General features: G+C 38.3%; 1 protein-coding gene across 1 annotated transcript in view; it reads right to left on the minus strand.

Annotated features, from left to right (window-relative positions):
• Window positions 1-22,951, minus strand: part of Aqr (aquarius intron-binding spliceosomal factor) — a 78,654-nt gene that overhangs the window by 46,563 nt on the left and 9,140 nt on the right. The window contains exons 4-12 of the mRNA XM_028875761.2: window positions 22,043-22,078; window positions 17,643-17,763; window positions 14,683-14,823; window positions 12,328-12,396; window positions 10,770-10,870; window positions 9,451-9,527; window positions 4,144-4,208; window positions 3,132-3,248; window positions 1,632-1,745 (exon numbers count right to left, since the gene is read on the minus strand). Of these exons, the coding sequence (XP_028731594.1) occupies window positions 1,632-1,745; window positions 3,132-3,248; window positions 4,144-4,208; window positions 9,451-9,527; window positions 10,770-10,870; window positions 12,328-12,396; window positions 14,683-14,823; window positions 17,643-17,763; window positions 22,043-22,078 (841 nt within the window). The remainder of the gene's footprint in view (window positions 1-1,631; window positions 1,746-3,131; window positions 3,249-4,143; window positions 4,209-9,450; window positions 9,528-10,769; window positions 10,871-12,327; window positions 12,397-14,682; window positions 14,824-17,642; window positions 17,764-22,042; window positions 22,079-22,951) is intronic.

The following is a 22,951-nucleotide window of genomic DNA, read 5'->3' on the forward strand; positions in this document are numbered from 1 at the left end:
CTCCAAAAAGATGTGGCACTTTAGTGCTCCATGTTCACCCACGTAGCATTTGGGAAAGGACGACAACCAGTGAGAGATCAGGACTGATTATGAAAGAGTTTGAAATAAGCATGATGCTGTTACTCTTTAGAGACACTCTGTAAAATAATTTAGTTTCTTTAAACTGACAAGCCAGGTGTGGTGATTAATCTAGAATGTCAGCCTGATGGGGTTTAGAAACAAGTGCCTATGAGAGATTATCCAGATTACTTTAACTGTTATAACTGTGTGCAGTACCATCCCATGGCTTGGGATCTTGGACTGCACAAAAAGGAGAAAATGGTGGGGCACCAGCTTTCACCTCTGCTTTCTCACTGTAGATACAATGAGGTACCTGCCTCACACTCCTGAAACCATGCCTTCCCTGCCCCGATGAAGTCACCTTTGGAACTAAAAGCTAAAATAAACCCTTCCCTCTCTAAGTTGCTATACACTGGTGTTTTACCATAGCAACAAGATAAGTAACTTCCACATTGGTGTGGTTGTAATCCCGGCACAAGAAGCAAAGGCAAAAAGATTATAAGTTCAGGCCAGACTGGACTACATAACAAGACTGTTTCTCAGAAATAATAAGTAATTGGTAAATAAATGAATAAATAGAGTGATAGAAAACAAAGGGACTTTTGGGCCTATTTGTGCTATATTAGTCTCGCTCCTATGACATATATTTATTATAAAATATGTATAATGCATGAGTATATAAATAAAATATATGAAAATACCTAAAAATAAAAATATGTATAATTGACCTTATCATGGGTGCAGGTGTATGTGTGTGCCCTTGCAAGCATCATGGCAGGCAGGGAAACAAACCTCGAAGAGATGAGAATGAAAAGCTGGCTCAGCCTGACTTAGTGAATTTGGATCAAACTTCTAGAGTCTAATCCCAGGAGGTTTATTGTAAGCATATTTAAACATAGTAGAATTTGGAAAAAAGTTTCCAGACAAAAATCATTCCAATTCTAGATGAACAATAAGCTTAATACATAACAACATAGAAACCCCTTTGCAAAGTACATGTGACCTTGCAGATGGGTTCCATAGTTTAAGGGCTTAGGATCTGATGTGGACTCTGATGGAGATAGCGTAGAGATTAGCAGACCATAAAGTACATGATATGCCTCCCCTCAGGAGAGGTTCTATTAACTAGGAGCTAAAGGTAAGGTCTTGGGAGGGAGAGTCTGGAATAATCAATCATTCTGGAGTATTTTGGTGAGGCTCGGCTTTACAGATAGCAAAGATCACCAGGCCACTAACAATATCATCAGCCTTCTGGGTGAAGTGCAGGTATTTACCTTCTCCATATTCCTAGTTCTCCTAGTGCTTATCTGTGAATACAAGGACCTCTTACCCTCTACACACAGGCTGACTCAGATTTTAGAGTATCAAATGCCAGCATGTAGATTGACTTACAGGTTCAGATAGACTATGAAAGTCATTTATTTAACAAATTCATCAAGAATGAGAAAGTTAAAAATTTGTTAATTTGAAAGTTAAATATTAATACATTTTTATCTACATATTATAAACCTAAGTTATAGAATGACTCAACAGGAAGGAGCATGAGAAAAGGTATACTGCATTTTCTTTACCTGTAGAGATGTAATTCTGTCATAGTGAATTGTGGTCATCTCATTCTCTGTCAGAGCATTTCCAGTCTGGTCGTTAATTTCAAAGCCAGTGTAGAACTTAAGCATGTCTAAAAGCTGGAAGGAGTCATTTAAATTAATAAATTATTTATGAAAAATAATTTTTAAAAACCTGTACATTTTTCAGGGGTTGAAAATTTCAGAATGTAGCATTATACAACAAATACCCGAGAACATACCAAACATATTTAACTCATATTTAACTTATGTGAAAATATGTGTTTTACGAATAAATTGTTAAGCCTACTTCATATACATAGTCCGCTCCTACAGAGAAGAAATTCAACGCAATTCCAATAAAACAGAGGAATTTTGCATATTAGATTATGCTGTGGCCAGGTCTGTGAAGGACTGCCTTGACTGATGATAGATGTAGGCCCAGCCAACTGTGGGTGACACCAGTCCTCAGCAGATGGTTCTGGGCTGTTTAACAAAGCTACCTAAGCATGAGCCAAAAAGCAATCCACCAGGCAGCAGGCCTCCATAGTTCTGCTTCCGTTTCCTGCTTACACTCTTGCCCGGACTTCAAGGATGGACTGCGACTTGGAAGTTTAAGACAAACACACTTTCTACTCCAAGTTGCTTTTCATCACAACCACAGTAGAGTGAACTACATCAGTCTATTACTCATCCCTCTTATGAATCTCCATGGTTATCAAACCTTTTTAGCTCAGCTCATGATGAAGAGGCCTTGCTTTCTGCACATGGAAGCAGATCCAAGGAACATTCTGGCTGCATTCACTAAAATATTTATTATTTTTAGTTCTAACCTGTGACACATTATAGTCAATTACTAAGAATTTAATATATATGGGAAATCACTAGAAAAAAGACTTTTTTTTTAATGAAAAAAAAATAGAAGTGCTTAGTAAGACATGAGATACAGAGTATGTAACACATAAAATCTGAATCTCCAATTTACTCTCATCAAAAAAACATTATTACAAATTTGTTAGATATTTTCTTCGGTTTGACATTACAGGAAAGCCAAAGTACCAGCAAGCTGTCTCCCCACCCAAAGCGTAAGCTGAAATACATTTGTCTTCCCACTCAATGAACCACAACAGGTGTAGTACTCTTCTGTGCTATCGATTGCCTGTCACTGTTGTCATAGGCAAGAGCGAGCCATGGTACTACATCACTACAATTAATTTGCAGTTAATGCTTATTACCTATTATATCCCATAAAATTAAAGTATGTGAACACATGAAACTACATTTCCAAAGTCATAACTTAGCTCAATAATAAAAGAACATATAGTTAATATACAAGTTAAATAATTACTAGAGTTGTATAGGTGCATTCAACTATGTATACAACATTCAAGTCAATATTTTAGAATTTTGCTTTGGCTCACTCCCTGGTTCTTCCAGCTGCATGGTAAAGTGAAGATCAACTTAAGAGATTACAACATTAAAAGTGTCAGATCCACCAGGGCTCACTTGGGAAAACAGATGGCCATCCTCTTCTCTGTGAACAAGACTGGAAAGGTAACAGTGAACCAAAAGGTGGGAGTCATCCAGGATGGTATTAAACCAGCGCCTCGTGGGGAGCAGAGCCTGGGAAAAACAAACACCAGAGCATTCATTTTGCATGTATTCTCTGCAGATATTCTCTAGAGATAAAATCTACTACTATTTCATACAAAGTGGACATCACAAAAAACCTCCTGCATGCTCGAAGACAGCAAGTGTATAAAACAAGGTTCTCATCCATGCTGATAACCAACCTAAAACAACACTCAGTGGCAATGCTTGTCCTTTTCAAAATGATGGCAGTACAACTTGGAAGATTAAAAACAAGAGCTGACACAGGAAGAATCTCACAGATCATTTGTCTGAAGTTTTTAAACCAAATCTACATAAAATTCCAGTATGCACTGCATGTAGTTAAAGCTCTTTTCCATTTCCTGTTCCACTTCCCTTATGACAGTAAGAAAGACAGTGATAAGAAACTGAGATGGGCAGTTTTACAACTACTTATCCATCACTGCATAGACAAAGTTACTAAGATCTGACATATAAAGGAGGATATAAATTAGTCATTGGTAAAGTTAGCATATGAATAAGATTCTCAAGAATGATTGTTAGTCTAATAGTTTTAACACTCATTTCAAATGAAGGGACAGATTTTCTTTCAATTTCCTACATTACAGAGGAAAAGGAAAAGTATTACTCTGAACTACATCAACTGTGTATCTGAACTTTCCATAAGAATCCCGTGCCTAACAGTAGGAAATCTTTAAAAATCTTAATTTTAAAAGGCAAAGCAACCCATGCCAATAAGACACTTAGCACAAAACCTCAAGGAATCAAACCCTGTGACTTTCTTGTCTACATGAAACCTTGAAGTAGGAACAAACCAAGGGCCATTTTAAGTATTTCAGATATAGTTGTAGCTTGATCATAGACTCATAAAGAATGAATAGCAAGTCACTATGTATGTATTTCTTACCTCTAGATCAATCATAAGTTCGATGAATCTTTCACAGTAATGAACTTTGTCCATAGTGACAGGCTCTAAAAATGAGAGAAACATGTTAGAATTTTACCAAGCCATTTTGTGTGCTATTTCTTAAAACTGGAAGCTATTAAACAATTTAAACAAAATCACTTGTCTTATTCTATGCAACTGAACTATGATTCAGAATAAGATTTTCACATTTTTTTTTAAAGGCAGGCCATCATTATTTAGGTCTAATATGAGAAAATGAAGGAAACTAGATTGGGTCAGAAGTGTGTATTAATAATCTGATGTACAAATAATGATGTGTAAATTATTTACAGCTTTAAATTAATTTTATGTGTTTGCCTACATGTATGGATGTGCCCATGGTCTGCAGAGGACAGAAGAACTAGAGTTATATAAAGTGAGCTGTCATGTACACGATGGGGGCTGAGCCTGGGTCCTTTGCAAGAGCAGCACGTGTTCTAACTCATGAGCCAGCTCTCCAGTCTTAATAACTATAATGTTTTTAAAAATCAAAAGTAGTTTTCTTTTTAAAAGAAGCCAGTTTTATAGTGTTTGTTTCACTTTCCTCAGTATATATCAAACTCATAAGAATTCTCATGAATAAACACACACATACACACATCATATATGTGTATGCGTAATATACTGAATACATATACGTGTAATATACATATATTGTATAGTGTATATACAATATATAATATATATATACACAAATATGATGCATATAGCTAACTTTGAAGTAGTAAATATATACACCAAAGAAAGTATTTTTCTACTGTTCATGTATGACTTTTTGTAATTTTAAAAGGAGATTATATTGGTTTAGAAAGTGTATTAACTTTGACATGTAAATGTCAATGACACAAAGAAAAATACATTTTTTTTAAATCATAACACTGATTGATGGTATTCATGAACATAATGTACTATTTTTTAAATATTTCATTTTTAAATAATAACAGCCTTGTGAAATAAAACACTTTCTGGCTGTAAGTTTTTTGTTTTTTCTTAATACCAGGAAATAGTCTACTACTTGCCCTCTAAAACCATGGGTCAACATTGTTTCTACTGACTCACAGATAGTTTTTAACCAGTGCCTAGCTAAGACTAAGCAGTGACCAACCAAGCACGACCCTTATAAATACCAACCCATAAATGCTTAAAAATGCATTTATCCATTTGTAATATGCAGGAAAATGGAAGGTTAAATATTATAGAAATTCATAGAAGTTTCTACCTACTGTATTAAAATGTTAACTGTAGTTTTTTCCCCAGAACTTCTCCAGTTAGTATCTACCTATTACCCAGATGTCAAATCAATAGATTTGAATATTTGGAAGAGACATTAAACATCTACTCTAGATATTCATTTTCCAAGTAATAAACTGATGAAGATGGAGAATTGGAACCTGGTTTTTTGACCTTATCCTAGGCTATAGGGCTCTTAGGGATAAAGCCTGGTAGGTCAGTTCATACAGTCTTAACACTCTGGATGATACACCAGGAGGAGCATAGCTTGTGAGTTTCAGGCCACTATGCTCTGTACAGCAAGATCTAACCAACCAACCAACCAACAAACAAAAAACAAAACCCCCCAAAACAAAAACAACAATGAAAAACTTCAAGGCAACCAATAAACCTACCAGGCAAAACTCCTAATTGCCTAGAATGTACAGGCCCTATGATTGATAAACTAAAAAATTTAAGAGAACTATGTTTAAATTAAATCCTTTAAAACTAGCACTTGGTTGCTGTTCAAGTTTGCCTAAAACTAAAAATCCGGGTGTTGGTGGTGCACGCCTTTAATCCCAGCACTCGGGAGGCAGAGCCAGGCGTATCTCTGTGAGTTCGAGGCCAGCCTGGGCTACCAAGTGAGCTCTAGAAAAGGCGCAAAGCTACGCAGAGAAACCCTGTCTTGAAAAACCAAAAAAAAAAAAACCAAACCAAACCAAACCAAAACAAACCAAGCTCTGTATTTTCTACCTTTATAGCTTGAAAAAAATTGGCAATGGTCAGGTTAAAATTAGAACACAAATATTGGTACATAATCTCTGCTCTGGCAGACAGAGGTGCATTCAGTAAAAGCCTCTCCTAATAATGCACTTGGCAGCCCAGACCGACACTTGCATGTATTATGCACATAAACCCTTCTCTGAACGACACATCTACCAATTTGGCATCTCTAGGACTCTCCCTTCATTGAGTTACATACAGGTACACCCTGTTCCAAACAAAAGAATAAGTGTATGTTGCCCAAAACAACCCTCAAACTTGAATAGTTTCTATTCAGACATATTCCCAGTTAGAGTTGGATATGGAACATGGAAACCAATGCAGTCTGAACTAGTTTTGAGTGTGTGTACAGTAAATCCAAGCTGTGTCCTCAAGTTAACTTTTAAAGAGAATCCCTTATTTCCCCTTTATGCCTAAGCATATTTCGGTGTACATATGATTAAAATTAGATTTGCTACCGGAAGAGACATGTGCAGTAGAGAAACAATTATAAGACCTAATTTAACAAACAGAGAACCACTTTCCCTATGCCCTTTAGTAATTAAACTCCTCCATCTCTTGATCCCATAAAAGAAATGCACAAACAATAAACTTGGGCTCTTGGTAATCTTCACTCCTGTGGTCCACTGGCCCCTGCAGTATACACTGATCTTTGCTTTAATGACATTTCCTTGCTCCTTTTGCAAATCTGTATGAGCACTTATTTCAATTTCTTGAATAAGAGGTTCAGAACCTGGAAACACCTGACCCTGACCACAACAATCAGTAACATATATGTGAAGAAAGAAAATTAATTAACATGACCAAAAGTTCTAAGAACTTGGATAGATACAGTTGAGAGATCAAATCTATGAATCCACAAGGTAGGAGCTAAGATAAAATCCAAAGGCACAAACAATTTATTCAGTAAAATTGTAGAAAATTCAAATGTTGGGAAGAACTGAACATTCAAACACAAGAGACACTTAGAACTCAAACAGAACTGGCCAGAGATGGAAGCCAACCCCCTTCCAACCCCCCCTCCCCCATGGAGGCTGAGAACAAGTTCGAAGCTATTCTGAAATCTGAGAGAGTAGGCTGAACAAACAAACAAATAAACAAACAAACAAACAAAACTAGCTAGAAGAGGAAAAAGTTGGCCACTACAAGGCTGGGGAAGGGCAGGGGGCAGGGAGCTCAGTGACACTGCTTGCCTAGCAAATGCCAAGTCACAGATCCAATTCTAATGCAGAAACAAACAAAAGCCCCACAGTGCTTCCATAAAGAGAATAATTCATCCAAATGACACAATAAAAGAGATACCTACACACTATGCGGCTTAGGTTTATCTTCAGCTTTACTCAACCTAGAGCTACCTGGAAAGAAGGAACTCCAAACTGAGGGACTGCCCTGTGGGTATGTCCGGGAGGGAATGCAAACTGAAAAAACTGCTGTGGGGTTCCACCTCCATCAAATCAGAATGCTAGCATCTAGAAATCAAGACCAAGACCAAAGAGATGGCTCACTGGGGAAAGGCACATGCCATTGAGTCTAGCGGTCTGAGTTCAATCCCAAAACCTACATTGTAGGTGAGAACTGACTCCACAAAGCTGTCTTCTGATTTCCACAAGCATGCAGTGTGCACACCGAAGTAAACGTACAAAATGAAGCCCCCGAGGCAATGTGTATTGTTGACATGGGCATGGCTGTGTCAAGGACTCCCATGACTCAGCTTCATGGGAGTGGCAAAGTCTTCTGGTGAGAGGCTCAGAGGGATGGCCAAGCTTTCCTCAGGTCTTTATCTCCTGGGTGTCTACAGCCTAAAGACTGAATCCCTACTGAGATTGCTCCTACTGAGATTAGCTAAACCTGCCTCCTTGATGCAATTATATACCACAAATGCTGCTTCCCTGTTCAACTGTGTATATAATAACACACTGAGCTTCCAGGTGCTATGACTTCTCTATCAGTTTTTCTGTGTGTCCATATGCTTGTCTTTTTTTTTGTTCCCTTGCCACCTGAGTGAGGTTAGTCCCTAGAGTCATGCTGGACATGGCACTAAATGAGTGAATGAACGAATGAATGAATGAATGTTTCAAAAGAAAAAAGGAAAACAAATGACAAAAAAGTGCTGGCAAGGATGTAGGGAAAGATGAACTTTTATATATCCTTAGAGGTTACGTAAACTGCTACAGCCACTATGGAAGTCAGTGCAGAGGTTTCTGAAGACTACAAACAGAACTACTATAACCAGCCATACCATTCCTGGGTACATATCCAAAGGACTTGTAAGGCCTACCACCAAGACACTTACAAATGGATATTACTGCTGCACTGTTCACAACAGCTAAGAAATGCAACCAATGATACCCATCAGTAGATGGGTATCATTTGTGTGTAGTAAATACACACAAAAGAACTGTATTTTGCCTTAAAGAAAAAGGAAACCACAACATCTGCAAGAAAATGGATGAAACTAGGGGTTGTTACATGGAGTAAACCAGATGCAGAAAGACAAGAAAAGCAAACACCACGTTTTCTCTCATATGCAGAACCTAGGTATAAACTTGTATGCATACATATATGTATGTATATGCGTGCATGTGTGCATGCACATGAGCATGTGTCTTATGCGTGTTTAAGTCAACCTTGAGAAAAGATCTTTGGAGGAGTAGGGCCAACTGAATAGATGTGACATGAAATTTGAAGGGAAGATAGTTTTGGGGAGAAAGATAAATCCGAAATATGGAGACAAGAGGAATGAAGGAAGGCAGTGAGGGAGGGAAATGAATGAGAATAAAGTATACATGAAAATTCCATGATGAGACCCATGACGTTGTATGCTAACTTAAAAAGATCAAAGAAATACAGATGAAGACAGACTTGACCCATCTTATTTTGTAGCGTATTATCTCCAAAACACTTCTTATCCCCCCAGCTGAAATCTTATCCTTTGAAAACACTACTCAGCACTGTATTATAAAAAAGCAAATGAGGTCTATAAACACCTTATTCACGATTGTCCCCAGCATCCTGCAGAGAACTTGGACCTGGTAAGCGAATACAAAATGTTTCCTAACCAAATGAACATTTCAATAACCATGTTGGTGCTTCAATAACCCTCCAAGGTAATCGCAACACTCAGGCTGGCAATATACAGAAATGGAAAAGACATACATTCGCTATTACAATTCTAAATCACTCTGAGAGCAGTGTGAGAGCAGAAAGTGAGTAAATTCCAGGAGGGCAACCACATAATAATATACAGTGAGCTGAGTAAAGGCAGCCAATTACCAGAAAGTGGGATGGACTTCAGCACGGAAATAAATTTCTGGATGAGCTGGGAAAGAAACCTTCTTTCTTTGTAGGCCCTAAAAATCAAACAGTAACTCAATTATTTCTGAGTTATTAAAAAGCAAATTTAAATCTGGAGCTGTTCAAGTGCTGTCTCTCTGATATTGTGCACATAGTATCCTTTTGTAACTACACAGGAAGAAAGGAACAGCCTCATGACTGGCCTGATTGGCCCACTAAGCAGCACCTCCTTGAGTTACTTTAAGTTTTCACTTAAATTCAGGGGTCAGGACTGCATAGAATGTTTCAAAATTCTATCTACACTGTCTAAAAAGTCTAATGTTTAGGGGCTGGAGAGATGGCTTAGCCGTTATGAACACTTGCTGCTCTTCCATAGGACTGGGGCTCAGTTCCTGGCACCTACACGGTAATTCACAGCCATCTGTAACTCTAATTCGAGATCTGATGCACTCTTCTAGCCTCCAATGGCAATGAATGCATGTGGTGCACTTATAGATGTAAAACTCACACACACACATACATTTTTTAAAAATCTCATGTTTAACCAGGCATGATGGCATATGCCTTTAATCTCTCTACTCAGGAAGCAGAAGCAGGAGGATCTCTGTGAATTCAAGGCCAGCCTGGTCTACATAGTGAGTTTCAGGCCAGCCAGAGTGCGATACATAGTGAGACTTTAAAAAAAAAATCTATTGTAGATAAACTGACAGGAGCAGCTTTATACCTTAATATACTTACAGTAGCAAATACAGTGAGAGTATTACAATGGCTAAAGACATTAGTTTAAAAATCAAGTTCCTACTGCTTCCTGAATTAACCATCAATTAACAAACACATCAGGTATTGGATAGCTGCAAATGCTTATGTAAGCCCTGCCAGAAATGCAAAGTAAGGGGAGTGATCACAGTCTCCTTGGGAATGGGGAGATGGATCAATGGGTAAAGTAGTGCTTTTATAACAACCTTGAAGACCTGAGCTTGGGTCCCTGGCACCCATGGAAAAAGCCTGGCATGGGGCTGTGCATCTGTAATACCAGTGTTGAGAGGCAGAGACATGAGGATCCAGGGAGGTGGCTGCACCTTCAGTGAGACCTTACTGAAAAGAATAGGGCAGACAGCAATAGAGAAAAACACCTAATACCAGTCTCTGGCCTCCAAGTACACACATGTACACACATTGCAGATCTCTGTAAAAATACTCTAATTTATTTGAATTCAGCACTATATAAAAGGAAGCAAGCAATAAATTACAGCGATGTGACCCGAAAGTCTAGTGTGGAGGAAAGTTTGTCCACATACTGCTCTCTTGCTTCTGGGTCCATCTTCTCGTCATTCTTTTTAATCAAGTTCCAGAATTTTCTTAACTTCGGTGTCTTTTTCAATTCTAATTCCAATCGTGCCTGAAAGAGAAATATGATATACAATAATCAGTAACAGTAATATTTATGATGATATTTAAATTGACCATTAGCTAGTCTCTCGATATATGATGATATGCAAATAATAAGACAAAGTGTGAAAACTAAGGAATGAATTGTATTTCAGTTATTATTCAATTCTACATTTTTTTTGTTGTTTGTTTTTTTGTTTTTCAAGACAGGGTTTCTCTGTGTAGCTTTGTGCCTTTCCTGGAACTCACTCTGTAGCCCAGGCTGGCCTCGAACTCACAGAGATCCGCCTGCCTCTGCCTCCCAAGTGCTGGGATTACAGGTGTGCGCCACCATCGCCCGGCTCAATTATACATTTTTAATAAAAATCAGATAGAAGAAACTACCTTTAATAATCATTATTATAAGTTCAACAATTTATTTCTAAAATTAAGAATGCAAGGCTGAAAATAATATAAGCACAAATGCTTATAAGCATTATCATTGAAGTAAAAAAATCTAAGTCTCCAACAACAAACATAAAAATAACTGTCAAGGCTGGGCACGTAGCTTGGTGATACATGCTTTGCTTAGCATGACAAACGTCTGGGTTTGACACCCCAGCACCACCACCTCCGTGCTAGGGACAGAGCAGGCCCTGACAAAGGGAAATAAGGAGTAGCTGGTTGAGCAAGGTGTGTCCCCATATACTCAGCACCAATAAAAGGAATGCAAGGTCCACGCCAGCCTAGACTACAACAGGATCCCATCTCATCAAACAAACAGAAGGGCTCACATCAGCACACTTTCTCTTGTGGTATTTATCATCTTTTTACTTAGTTTTGTTTATATGGGTCTCACTCTACCAACTGGTACTATTTATCACTTTTTAATTTAGTATTGTTTTTATGTGTCTCACTCAGTCATCTGGTACAGATGACTGGTCTGCATATCTGGGTGTGTACAGAAACACGAGCAGGAAACAGAATTCTGCATAAAGCATTACACTTAAATTTGGTAGTTTTTAGTTGGTACAGGAGATATGTTAATCTACTACATACACATCATTCAATAAAAAGTTAATGGACAAGCAGAGGTGGCTAATATTAAACATGATCCAGACCTCTATAGCTGTACACATATCCTAAGCCTGGAAAACAAATAAAATTCAAGTTTATATTTAGCCTCATCCAAATACATGCATAAGGATAATAATCACATTTTGCTAAATTATCATCTTTCTCTTCTAGTTCAATAAATAGCCCCTCATTTTACCTTACAATATTAAAATTAAGTGACCATACATTAGGATGCATGCAACAATCCTTAAAACTGTAAAAGCTATATTCATAAGTTAATACAGAGTTAGCTTCTAAGGAAACAGATTTTAGCTCACACACTTTTTGTGCCCATACTAAAACCACTCAGTCTGAAACGACATCTATCACATGTAACAGATACATGGAGAACATTCTGAAATAGGTACTTACAGGCTGCAAGCCCATCCACATAGGGAGGGAGATAAGCTGCTGTACTTGACTCCTTATCAAGTCTACTTCCTGTTGAAAGCATGAAGAAGACAAGTTTATATATACTCTAGCATTTTTATCTAAGTTCTTATATACATAGTTTATTTCCTTTTAAAGTCCTGAGAGAAAAACATGTCATCAATACTTTAGAATTGGTGATACTTTAGTATTCAGAAGTTCAACAAGGGACCAGAGATGGCTCAATGGTTACAATGGTTAAGAGCACTTGATGCTTTCAGAGAGGACCAGGGTTTGGTGCCCAGCATGCATCTTGAGAGGATCACAACAATGTGTAACTCCAGCTCCACAGTATCTGACATCCTCTTCTGGCCTCTGTTGATACCCGTATATACACGGCGCGCGCGCGCGCGCACACACACACACACACACACACACAATCAATCAATCTTTAAAAAAAATTCCCATTTAAAATGGCAGTTTTTACTATATACAGATTTCATACTCAAAAATCCACTTATCACAAAAATGTATTTGTAACCCCCAGATTAATACTCGCTGCAGTAATCACAAAGAGCACAAACAGCAGAAGCTTTAAGTTGCCCCAGGCACCTGTCTCCCCTGAGGCTGTTATCTCTCTGCTCCAGTTCCAGCTATAATACACCAGCAAGTGTCCTTTTTGAGATGTGCTGTTATGTCTTTATTATCGTGTCTTGTTGGTGATTTCATCCTTTTAATATGAACCCCTAAAACAAGGCTGAAGTACTATCTGAAGTTCATAAGTATAATACACTCAATACACTGCCCTATCTTCTTTTAGATTTTGTGTGTGTGTGTGTGTGTGTGTGTGTGTGTGTGTGTGCGCGCGCACACTTGAGAACGCCAGAAGAGGACATAAGATTCCCTGGAGCTGAAGTTACAAATAATTCAAGTAGCCCTCCATGTAGCACTGGGACCCAGAACTCAGGTCCTCTGGAAGAGCACCATTCAGCCATCTCTCCAGCCCATGCATGAGTCTTACACAGAAAATATTTGTGTTAGATAAATTGCATTTAATAACAGTACTGATGATGGAGAGCTTACAGATAATCAAAATTATATACTAAGTAGTATGTCTTTAAACAGAAACAAGCATAATAAAGGTTATGACCTGGGTAAGGTGTCAAACACCTGTAATATTCCAGCACTAAGGAGGCTGAGGCAGAAGTATGAGTTCAAGGCTAGTGTGGGCTACACTGAAAAATAACATCTTAATAAAAAAGTTATGTATTTTACAGTTTGACAAAAATATTATGACCAGACCTAGAGATCTGGCTCAGGGACATATGAGACCTAGCATGAGACCTCATGTTCAATTCCCAGAACAAAATAATAATAATAATAATAACAACAACAACAACTAGGGGTCTGCAGGAATAAATTTCTTCCAGGGACCAGGGTATTCAAAGCTATGTGGCAGCTATGGCCTAACTGGTTCAAGAAGACTGGAAAAAATAAAAGATAAAACTATTTCAATAAATAAACTAGGTTTTAATTTGGTTAAACCTAGCACCAAACTATTAATACTAATTAAACCCTGTCCTGGTTCAATGGCTGATAAGGAATTATGTAATTTTTTGTTTAGTTTTATAAATGTTAATGAGATAATAGCAGTATCTTCTGGAAGCATAAACTTTTTGTGTGTTTTCACAAGACCTAAGCCATCAGGTAGATCATAGGCACCTGATAACCGCCCATCCAACAGCATTTGGTCTGCAGGGTAAGAACGGACAGGATTTTCTTGCATAGGTCTAAGGGCTTGATTAATTCAAAGCATCTGTCTTTAAACAAGTATGCACACACTTTCCGATCCTCATAGTGAGCAAGGAAGCTGAAGTGAAATATTAGTTACTGGAAATACTTCATTTTTTATAAGATAATTTCACGAAGGATGAAAATATATCACAACAAAATAAGACATTTCCAGAAACATAATGGCCTTCATCTGCCAACTTAAAACAAGGCTCTCCTGTTGACTAGCTAGCCTGAGCAGGAGGCATGACTAAAAATAATGATGTTACATTTTAGCATGGAGATTGTGGCAGACTTCACTGTTCAAATTACTTATTAACCAGACTCTTGGCTCCTCCTGATATTCATGCTCTTACCTTTCATTATCAATAGGAGAGGAGGAATCAAGTCCTGAACTACAAAAATGAAACAAGTTTTATAAAATGGTCTGAGGGATGCTGACATGAAACTCCCAGCATCATCACTACCTGCTACTACGATGCACGAAGTGACAGCCTGCAGGTACTCATCTAAACTCACTCTGAAAGAATAAGGAAATCTGGAGATTTGGACTGAAAGTAGACTGACCAAGCTATTGAAGCAATGATCCAGGAAAAGCAGGAGGACGGTCTGCTCATGGAGGGAGAACTCGCCATCAGTCTCAGCTAATGCGGCTTTCAAGATGCATTTAAAAAAGAACGGGAAGTGGTCTGGCTTCTTCTTAAAGGTCTGAAAGAATAAACATTCATTTTAAGCTGGGGTGGGGTGGCACACAGCTTTAATCCCAGCACTTTGAAGGCAGAGACAGGTGGATCAGCCTGGTCTACAGAGTAGTTCCAGGACAGCCCGAGCTACATAGAGAAACCCTGTCTCAAAAAACAAACAAACAAACAAACAAAAAACCAAACAAATAATTCACTGTGAGTTCTTGCTTGCATCTTTCTTTCTTAAAGAAGTACTGGTGGTGGTTTTAGGAATGGATTAACAAAATCAAACAATTACATGAGTATTTGTATGTGATAAGAGAAGCAACACACACTTCTCATTAATGACAGCAAGTCCAATATAATTTTTGACAGGACTATGAGAGACCTAAAGCTAACAGAATAATGGTTTTAATTCTCTTACCTGTTCTTATGTTCATTTTGATTTGTACTTAGATAAAGGTTTATTTTCTTATTAAGACTTTGGAATATTTTATTTCCTTTGGTTTAAACAAAACAACTATATCTTTGGCAAAACCCATAGTTTTAATGCTATAATTAATCTCAAGACAGCTTCTCTTGCTCTATATCAGCTCTTGACTCGTAAAATTCAAGGCCCTGCTATGTATGCATTACCACAGACAAGGGAAGGAGATGGGTGGCTATTCTAGTTGTTTCCATTTATTTCTCTACACCAAACTCTACCAACAACATTCCATCATACAAATGGCAGTTAAGCCCAAAGGACCCTTATCCTGTTTTATTCTCTTCCAGAGCTTTGCATGCTAAGAAAGTGCTCTACCACTGAACTACATCCTAGCTCCTGAGCTGCCTGTTATTGTAATTAACTTCTTCGTTACTTAGACAGAAGTTTGTAGCTAAGGTTCTGGTCCACTGTTTTGCAACTCACCCTACCCTATGCTCATGATTCCAAAGATCCATCTCCAGTCCTGGTCGCCCCACCTCCTGATCCTTAGATTTGTCTGTTTTACTACTGGATCACAAAGGTAATTTAAACTGCAATACTTCAACTAAAAAACCTTCCAGTTTCCTCAATTCTTATCTTTTAAAGTAAATGGTACCATCATCTATGATAGTTTATGCACTTTATTCATAATTTTGCTTTCTGCAATTTCAGTTATCTGTACCATCTACAGTCTAAAACTATTAAAGGGAAAATTCTAGAAGAAACAATTCATTTGTTTTCATCAATACATTGTTCTGAGGAATGTGATGAAATAGTGCTCCATTTGGCCCTGATACTGATCACACCCTAGTACCCAATCTACACGAGCTGTGTGCCCACTAGACACTTTACCTTCTCAGTGAGCAGACTGATTTCATTCAGTACAAAAAAGTGATCCTGACAACTTAAGTCCAGTACAGAATAACTCATTTTATTAGTCACTGCTGATCTCTTACACTGCCCAATTTATGGAACTTTATCCTAATTACTCCATAAGGAAGTGTGTGTGTGTGTGTGTGTGTGTGTGTGTGTGTGTGTGTGTGTGTTTATAAGCACTATCGTCTGAGGTTAGTGATATTTACTGGGGTCTTAAAATGCATTCCCTGTGCAAAATCGGGGAATTCCTGCCACTGTTATTCCTCTACTTCAAACTCTAATCTAAAGTGATCTCTATATCAATTGATGAAATTATTATCTACCTTAAAAAAAATTCTCTCTTCCTTTCTATAATCACTTGAAGCAATTTCCTGAGATCCCAAGGATGTCTTGTAACACCCTAAGTTAACCAGTAAACCCTATCTGTCCAAGCACCAGGTAACTTCCTGGGATTCTGGGAGTTGTACTTCTTAAAAAATAACAGCAAAGCCTCATGGGAAAGTATGGTGGCTGTTGGGTTTGTCTTCAAATAGCTCTGCATCATGTATCTAGGGGGCCACTGAGCTGGAAGTTCCAGCAAATGGTCTTGATCAAAGTTCATCTTGGTCAGTATTTAATATTTAAATGAAGCTTGTTTCAAATTTGGCTCAAAATGATGGAACTGGCTTTTCTCTGGCAAATCTCAGGATCCACAGTTTAACCTGAGCTCAATGTGCCCTGAGATGGTAGTCACTTAATATTTGAGAGAAATATCCATGTTTTAATCTTTTTTTTTTTGGTTTTTCGAGACAGGGTTTCTCTGCGTAGCTTGCGCCTTTCCTGGAGCTCACTTGGTAGCCCAGGCTGGCCTCGAACTCACAGAGATCCGCCTGGCTCTGCCTCCCGAGTGCTGGGATTAAAGGCGTGCACCACCACCGTCCGGCCCATGTTTAAATCTTAACAATTCTAAACTTGATCTTAAACAATTTCTCACTTTGGAAACCACTTTATCAAAATAGATGACAACTACCATGCTTTTTCTTCATTAAAAAAGAAAATCTACATTCTGAGTAAGATCATGTTGAGCCATAAAAAAACCCTTTAGTTCCTTAGTAATTTCCAAATGACAAAAGAAGTCCCAAATTAGAAGGGGGTGGGTATATTAAACTGGAAGTGGAGTATAAACACCTGTCAACTTTCACATTATCTCCTAGAGTTACCAACACTGGCACTTTGCCAACTCCAAGTCTAAGTCATTATAATTCATGCCATTCCCTGTTTCAATCCCAACATAGAAAAATAACTCTACCTTCATATTATTTAAGTCCTAGAAAATCAGCTAGAAGAAAACTAACATAACATTCCCACATCCATTCTTCGTCTTACAGTACTTTCCTACTGGGTAAGCTCCCATCCCAAAGGGACACCTCTATCAGTAAAAGATTCTGCTGCTCTGTAATGGCTTAAGTGTGGCCAGAGGGAGAGCTGTGAAGAAATTTAGTTATTGGTTTTTTTTTTTTTACCTCCCAGGCTGGGACATTTTCTCTGAACTTCTCATTCACCATACAGCAGATGGACATTAAATAGGCCTTGCTGGAAACTTCTGGAGAATAATTCATCCAGAGATAATTTTCAAGATATTGGCTGCAAAGAGTTAAAAGATGCACAGAATATTTCATTAGTTATCAGCAGGCATTGTATTGCATAAAGTACCTGAAAAACAGCATTTCTAGTTTTGTGAAAAATACTAAAAACCATTATTTACAACTTGCCTATCTTTCACAAATGTCCCTGTACTTTGCGTCGCTGCTTCCTGCTGTAACCTTACATGTAGAAACTGTGGCTCCAGAGAATGACAGAGCTGCACTTCCAACAAGACGATATCAAAGGATGGTTACAGTTAAATCTTCATTGGTAACCTGACTGGATTTAGAATCACCTAGGAGACATACCTCTGGGTGTGTCTGTGAAAAGTTCACAGAGATATTTAAATGAGGAAGGAAGAGCAACCCTGAATGTAGACATCTTGTACTGAACGAAAAAGGAAAAAGTACAAAGTGAGCTCAACACCAGCCTCATTTCTCTTTTCTGACAGCAGAGGCAGTGGTGTGACCAGTCACCTTGGGTTCCTCCTCTACCATGATGGACAACTATACCTTCAACTGTGAGTCAAACCAAGCCTTTCCTTCCTTAAATGGCATGGCAAGTACTTTGTCATGGCAACAAGAGAAGGCACTAATCCACTGACACACAAAATCAATCAATTCTGAATATCCCCTAACCCAAAGCCTCACACAAGTAAAAATGAAATCACTTCATGAGTATTAACTCTAAACCAGGAAGCTAGATGAGATTCTACATAAGTGCTGGGCAACAGAATCCAAGTGTGCTATCCAGTACGTGGGGAAGGACTCATTTCATCCCTTATGTGAAAAGTCTTTTTCTTAAATCTTGTCTTAGAATTTCTGTCAGCTATATTGGTGCCAATCACTCTTTAACTGACATTCATTTAATCGAAGTTTAGCTGGATGTAGAATTCTAGGTTATGTTGGCATTTTTTTTTTCTATGTGTGATAATGGAGTGTCTCATTTCATACCTTCTCTATTACTACAACTGAAAACTCAACAGTTGATTTGTCTTCTTTCTTGCTAAGAAGAACTTGAACTTTTGGTCTGACAGATTTAAAAATCTTCATTCATTCTAGACCCCATATTTCTTACTTTCTTATTTTCCATGTTTACTATTTTCCAATAAATTTCTACAGATAAAATATCTGAAATCCATTGTCACCAATCAGGAAGCAGAGTAATGGATGCTACTGTTTGGCTTGCTTTCTCCATCATACCCACCTTGCCCTGCCCAGGCAGTGGTCCTGTCCATAGTTAAGATGGGTCTAACCACACCAGCCAACACCTGCTCAAGACATTCCAGAGGCTAATCCTAGTCAGGACGGCCCCTTACAGGAATCCCAGCAGCTTATCTCCCACATGATACTAGATTCTATCACAATGACAACATCATCAAACCACTTTTCAGTAATTAAACATGGTTCACTATCCTTAATGCATTCATGAAAACCTTTTCGTTTCTGAACACGAGAAGACTATTCATCTTAATTGCATAGCAATATCTTCTTACTTTTTATCTGTCTTTGCTATAATTTGGTTCTGAGTGTCACCCAAAGGATGATGCTAACTAAGCTTGATCGCTAGCTTGCTGTGCTACTGGAAAGTAGGAGAACCTTCAGGAAATGGAGACTAGTAGAATGTAAGTCACTGGGTATATGCACCTGAAAGGAATTCTTGGGTCCGGGCCCTTCCTGTCTTTTTCTTTGCTTCTGGCTGCCATGAGGTGAACACCGTTCCTACCGTGATGCATGGTGATGTCACAGGCCTAAAGCAACAGGCTCAAATTACCATTGACTGATCACTCCAAAACCACCTGCCAAAACAAAGCTTTTCTAACTACTTCAGGTATTTTGTCATGGTAATGAAAAGCTAACAGTTTTCATAAAAAGTGACATGGTGTGGTAGAAAGTATGTACTTATTTGAAGGCTGGAAAAGACTCATTTCCTGATTCAGTTTTCTCCTAGACAATCCAGAAACATCTTTCTAAGATTACTGTGAGAATAAAACTGAATTGTGTTAGAGTTCTTAGGATATACTAGCTAACTAACCATAAACTCCAGTTTCCCTGTTACAAAAGACCACTTACATAATTACATTAGTGCACATAGGTGTCCTATGTAGTTCTGTGACAACCTCACATAAATAACAGTCATTTGGGAAGAGGGAATCTCAACTGAGAAAATGCCCCACTAAACTGGCCTATAGACAAGACTGTGGTACATTTTCTTGACTGATGACTGGTGTGGGAGGGCTCAGCTCACTGTGGGTGGTGTCATCCCTGAGTTGGTTGGTGGCCCTGGGTGCTGTAAGAAAGCAGGCTGAGCAATCACTGAGGAGCAAGCCAGTAAGCAGCACTCCTCCATGACTTCTGCTTCAGTGCTTGCCTCCAGGTTCTTGCCCCTTCTAATTACCTGCCCTGACTTCAATGATGAATAGTGATATGGAAGTGTAAGCAAAATAAGCCATTTCCAACCCAAGTTGCTTTTGGCCATGGTTTTTCATCACAGCAATATTAATCCTAACTAATACATAAACTGATACCAGGAGTGGATTTTTTTTATGACAGACCTGACCATGTTTTGGAGAGGATTGTAGGACACTGGAACTTTGGCTAGGAAAGTTATTGAGTATTCAAAGCTTGCTGAGCTGTTGTGAAAATTTGGAAGAATAAAGGATAATGCTGAAGGCTATTAAGTTCATGGACTGGCTTGTGAAGTTTCAGAGAGCAGCAAAGACTCTATTGGGGGCATTTGATATTTTGAATTAAAAAACTGTGGTTCTGGTCAGCTGGGCTGAACAATCAGCTGTGATTAACAAAAGACCAGTACCGCTGAAATAAACGGTTTGCTTTATTGGGATGATCGATGCTGGTTAGCTGGAGCCAAACAATCAGCTATGACTAAGAAAAGATTAGTATCACTGAGATGAAATCTCGGAAGTGTTTGCTCAGGTTCAGCATACAGAAGCTGTAGTCCAGAGGTAGCCAAGTTGTACCCTGGGCTGGCAAGCCAACTTGGTAGTGTAAAAGTCACCCAGGTGGTACTAGTTTTGAAGGTATAAAGTGATCATGGAGAGCAGCTGAGGCTTGGCACTGTGAGAGGCCAGAATAATAGAGAATAAGGTATAAATACAGAGGCTCTTACCTCTGATAAAGACCAGAATTCAAGGAAGTATAGGAAAGTAAAAAAGCTTTGAGCTTGGCATCAGACACAGCTATCTCAACTCTACCAATAACTTAATTGTACCATCTTGAAAGCACCTGTGACTTCTGTTTGTTCCAGTAATTAAGAGGATAATGCCTCTATTTCACGGTGACTATGAGTGATGTGTATACAAAACATTTGGCACTGTTTAGCTTAAGACATGCTTAGTCTATGCTGAATAGTACTTCTGTTTTTATTTTTACGTGCTAGCCAAACCTAGATGTAACATACTCTCTTATACCTTCATAATTGTAAGTTGTATATAAGCAGGGCATGGTGGTATAAGCTTTTAATCCCAGCACTCAGGAACAGAGGCAGGTGAATCTGAGTTCCAGGTAAGCTTGGTCTATATAGTGAGTTCCAGGCCAGCCAAAGCTGCATAAAGATCTTGATCTCTCCCCTCCCCCTCCCCAAGACAGGGGTTCTCTCTGTAGCTTTGACTGTTTTGGAACTCACTCTGTAGACCAGGCTGTCCTTGACTCACAGAGATGCAGCAGCCTCTGTCTCCAGAGGGCAGGGATTAAAGGAATTTGACACCACCACCCAGAGAGAGCTTTTCTCAACAAAACAAACAAACCAAATAAAAAAACAAACCTGTTCTTGGGCTAGGATATAGATCAGAGGTGTGGCACATGCTGAACATGTGTAATGTTTAGCAATCTGGAAAAATACTACATTTTCTAGTGTTTGAGACATTTACGTATCATTAGCTAGGTTGGAACAATGGCATTTTAGTCACAAAATCTCAGCTAGAAAGGAAGAAAAATGGTTATAGAGTACATCCTGATTTATTCCGGCAGACCACTTATAACTAGTGAAAAACATCTCAAAATAAAAGTTATCCTGTATAATAATAGGGTTATCTTTCAAAACAAAGGAAATATCAAATAAGACCATCACAAAAATATAGTCATGAATCTAGATTTTATTTGCTATTGGGAATTAAACCATGGCCTTGTACATGCTAAATGCAATCTGTATCCAGGAGCTATTCCCAAGGCCTATACAAATATTTTCTTTACTGCAAATGTGACACTTGACTCACTTGGCCATCGTCATCACCCATCCATGTAATTGCCTTTTCACTCACCTAAATTCCAGCAGCATTATTTTTCGGATGGCAAACCTAAAAACATAAAAAAACACTAACTTTGAAATAGAAAATACACATTTCAGAGATCCTAATTCTCAATTGACTTGGAATCTTTTGTAATCAAGTTAAATGACATATCAGATTTTATATCATCAGATCACAATGTCTGAAAGACTGCCTGGGTTAACTTCAAAAGCTCTAATGCTCTCATCTCACAGATACACCTACCAAAGTACCAAATGCAGAAATCAGGTATCTCACACTCTTGAGTCTTGACTGTGGGGAATACTAGACATCTCTCTTTATTATACTCTTTTTTCATAACAGAAGTATATGGCCTTACATAAATAAATGAAGCTTTACTAACAAAGTATTGCTCTAAAGGCAGTTCAAATGGTTAATTTTGTTTTAATTATTTTCTGATATTGGAAATAAAGTAGCCAGACCATAACACTGCCACTAGGTGGCAGTTTCCAGATTTGAAAATTTAATTTATAACTCCCTAGGAGACCCTTACCCTGTCAAAACTCTATTCCACGGCCTTCTGATCTCTTAAACAGTTTCACCAAGTACACACTGTCACAGAACTTTAGCAAGGTTGAAATGAATGGCTTTATTGTGCAACAGCAAAAAGCTGGAGGAACAGCGACAAACATTAGCTCCTACAGTTCAGCAAGGCTACAGGGCGGATGTGGCACCTTGAGTGACATACTCTGGAGTGGCAGCTTAACTAAAGGTGTATGCACAAGACAGAAAAACCACCCCAGGCAACAGACCCCAGATCGGAAGAGTTTTGGAGATATGAAAAGCTACAAATCATAATCACAAACATAAACACCTGGAGATAGTTTGTATATTTTTCTAAGTTACCAATATTGACTGACAACATGCATTAAGTATGACACT

Source organism: Peromyscus leucopus, chromosome 4 (genome assembly GCF_004664715.2).
Source record: "Peromyscus leucopus breed LL Stock chromosome 4, UCI_PerLeu_2.1, whole genome shotgun sequence".
Classification (NCBI taxonomy): Eukaryota; Metazoa; Chordata; class Mammalia; order Rodentia; family Cricetidae; genus Peromyscus; species Peromyscus leucopus.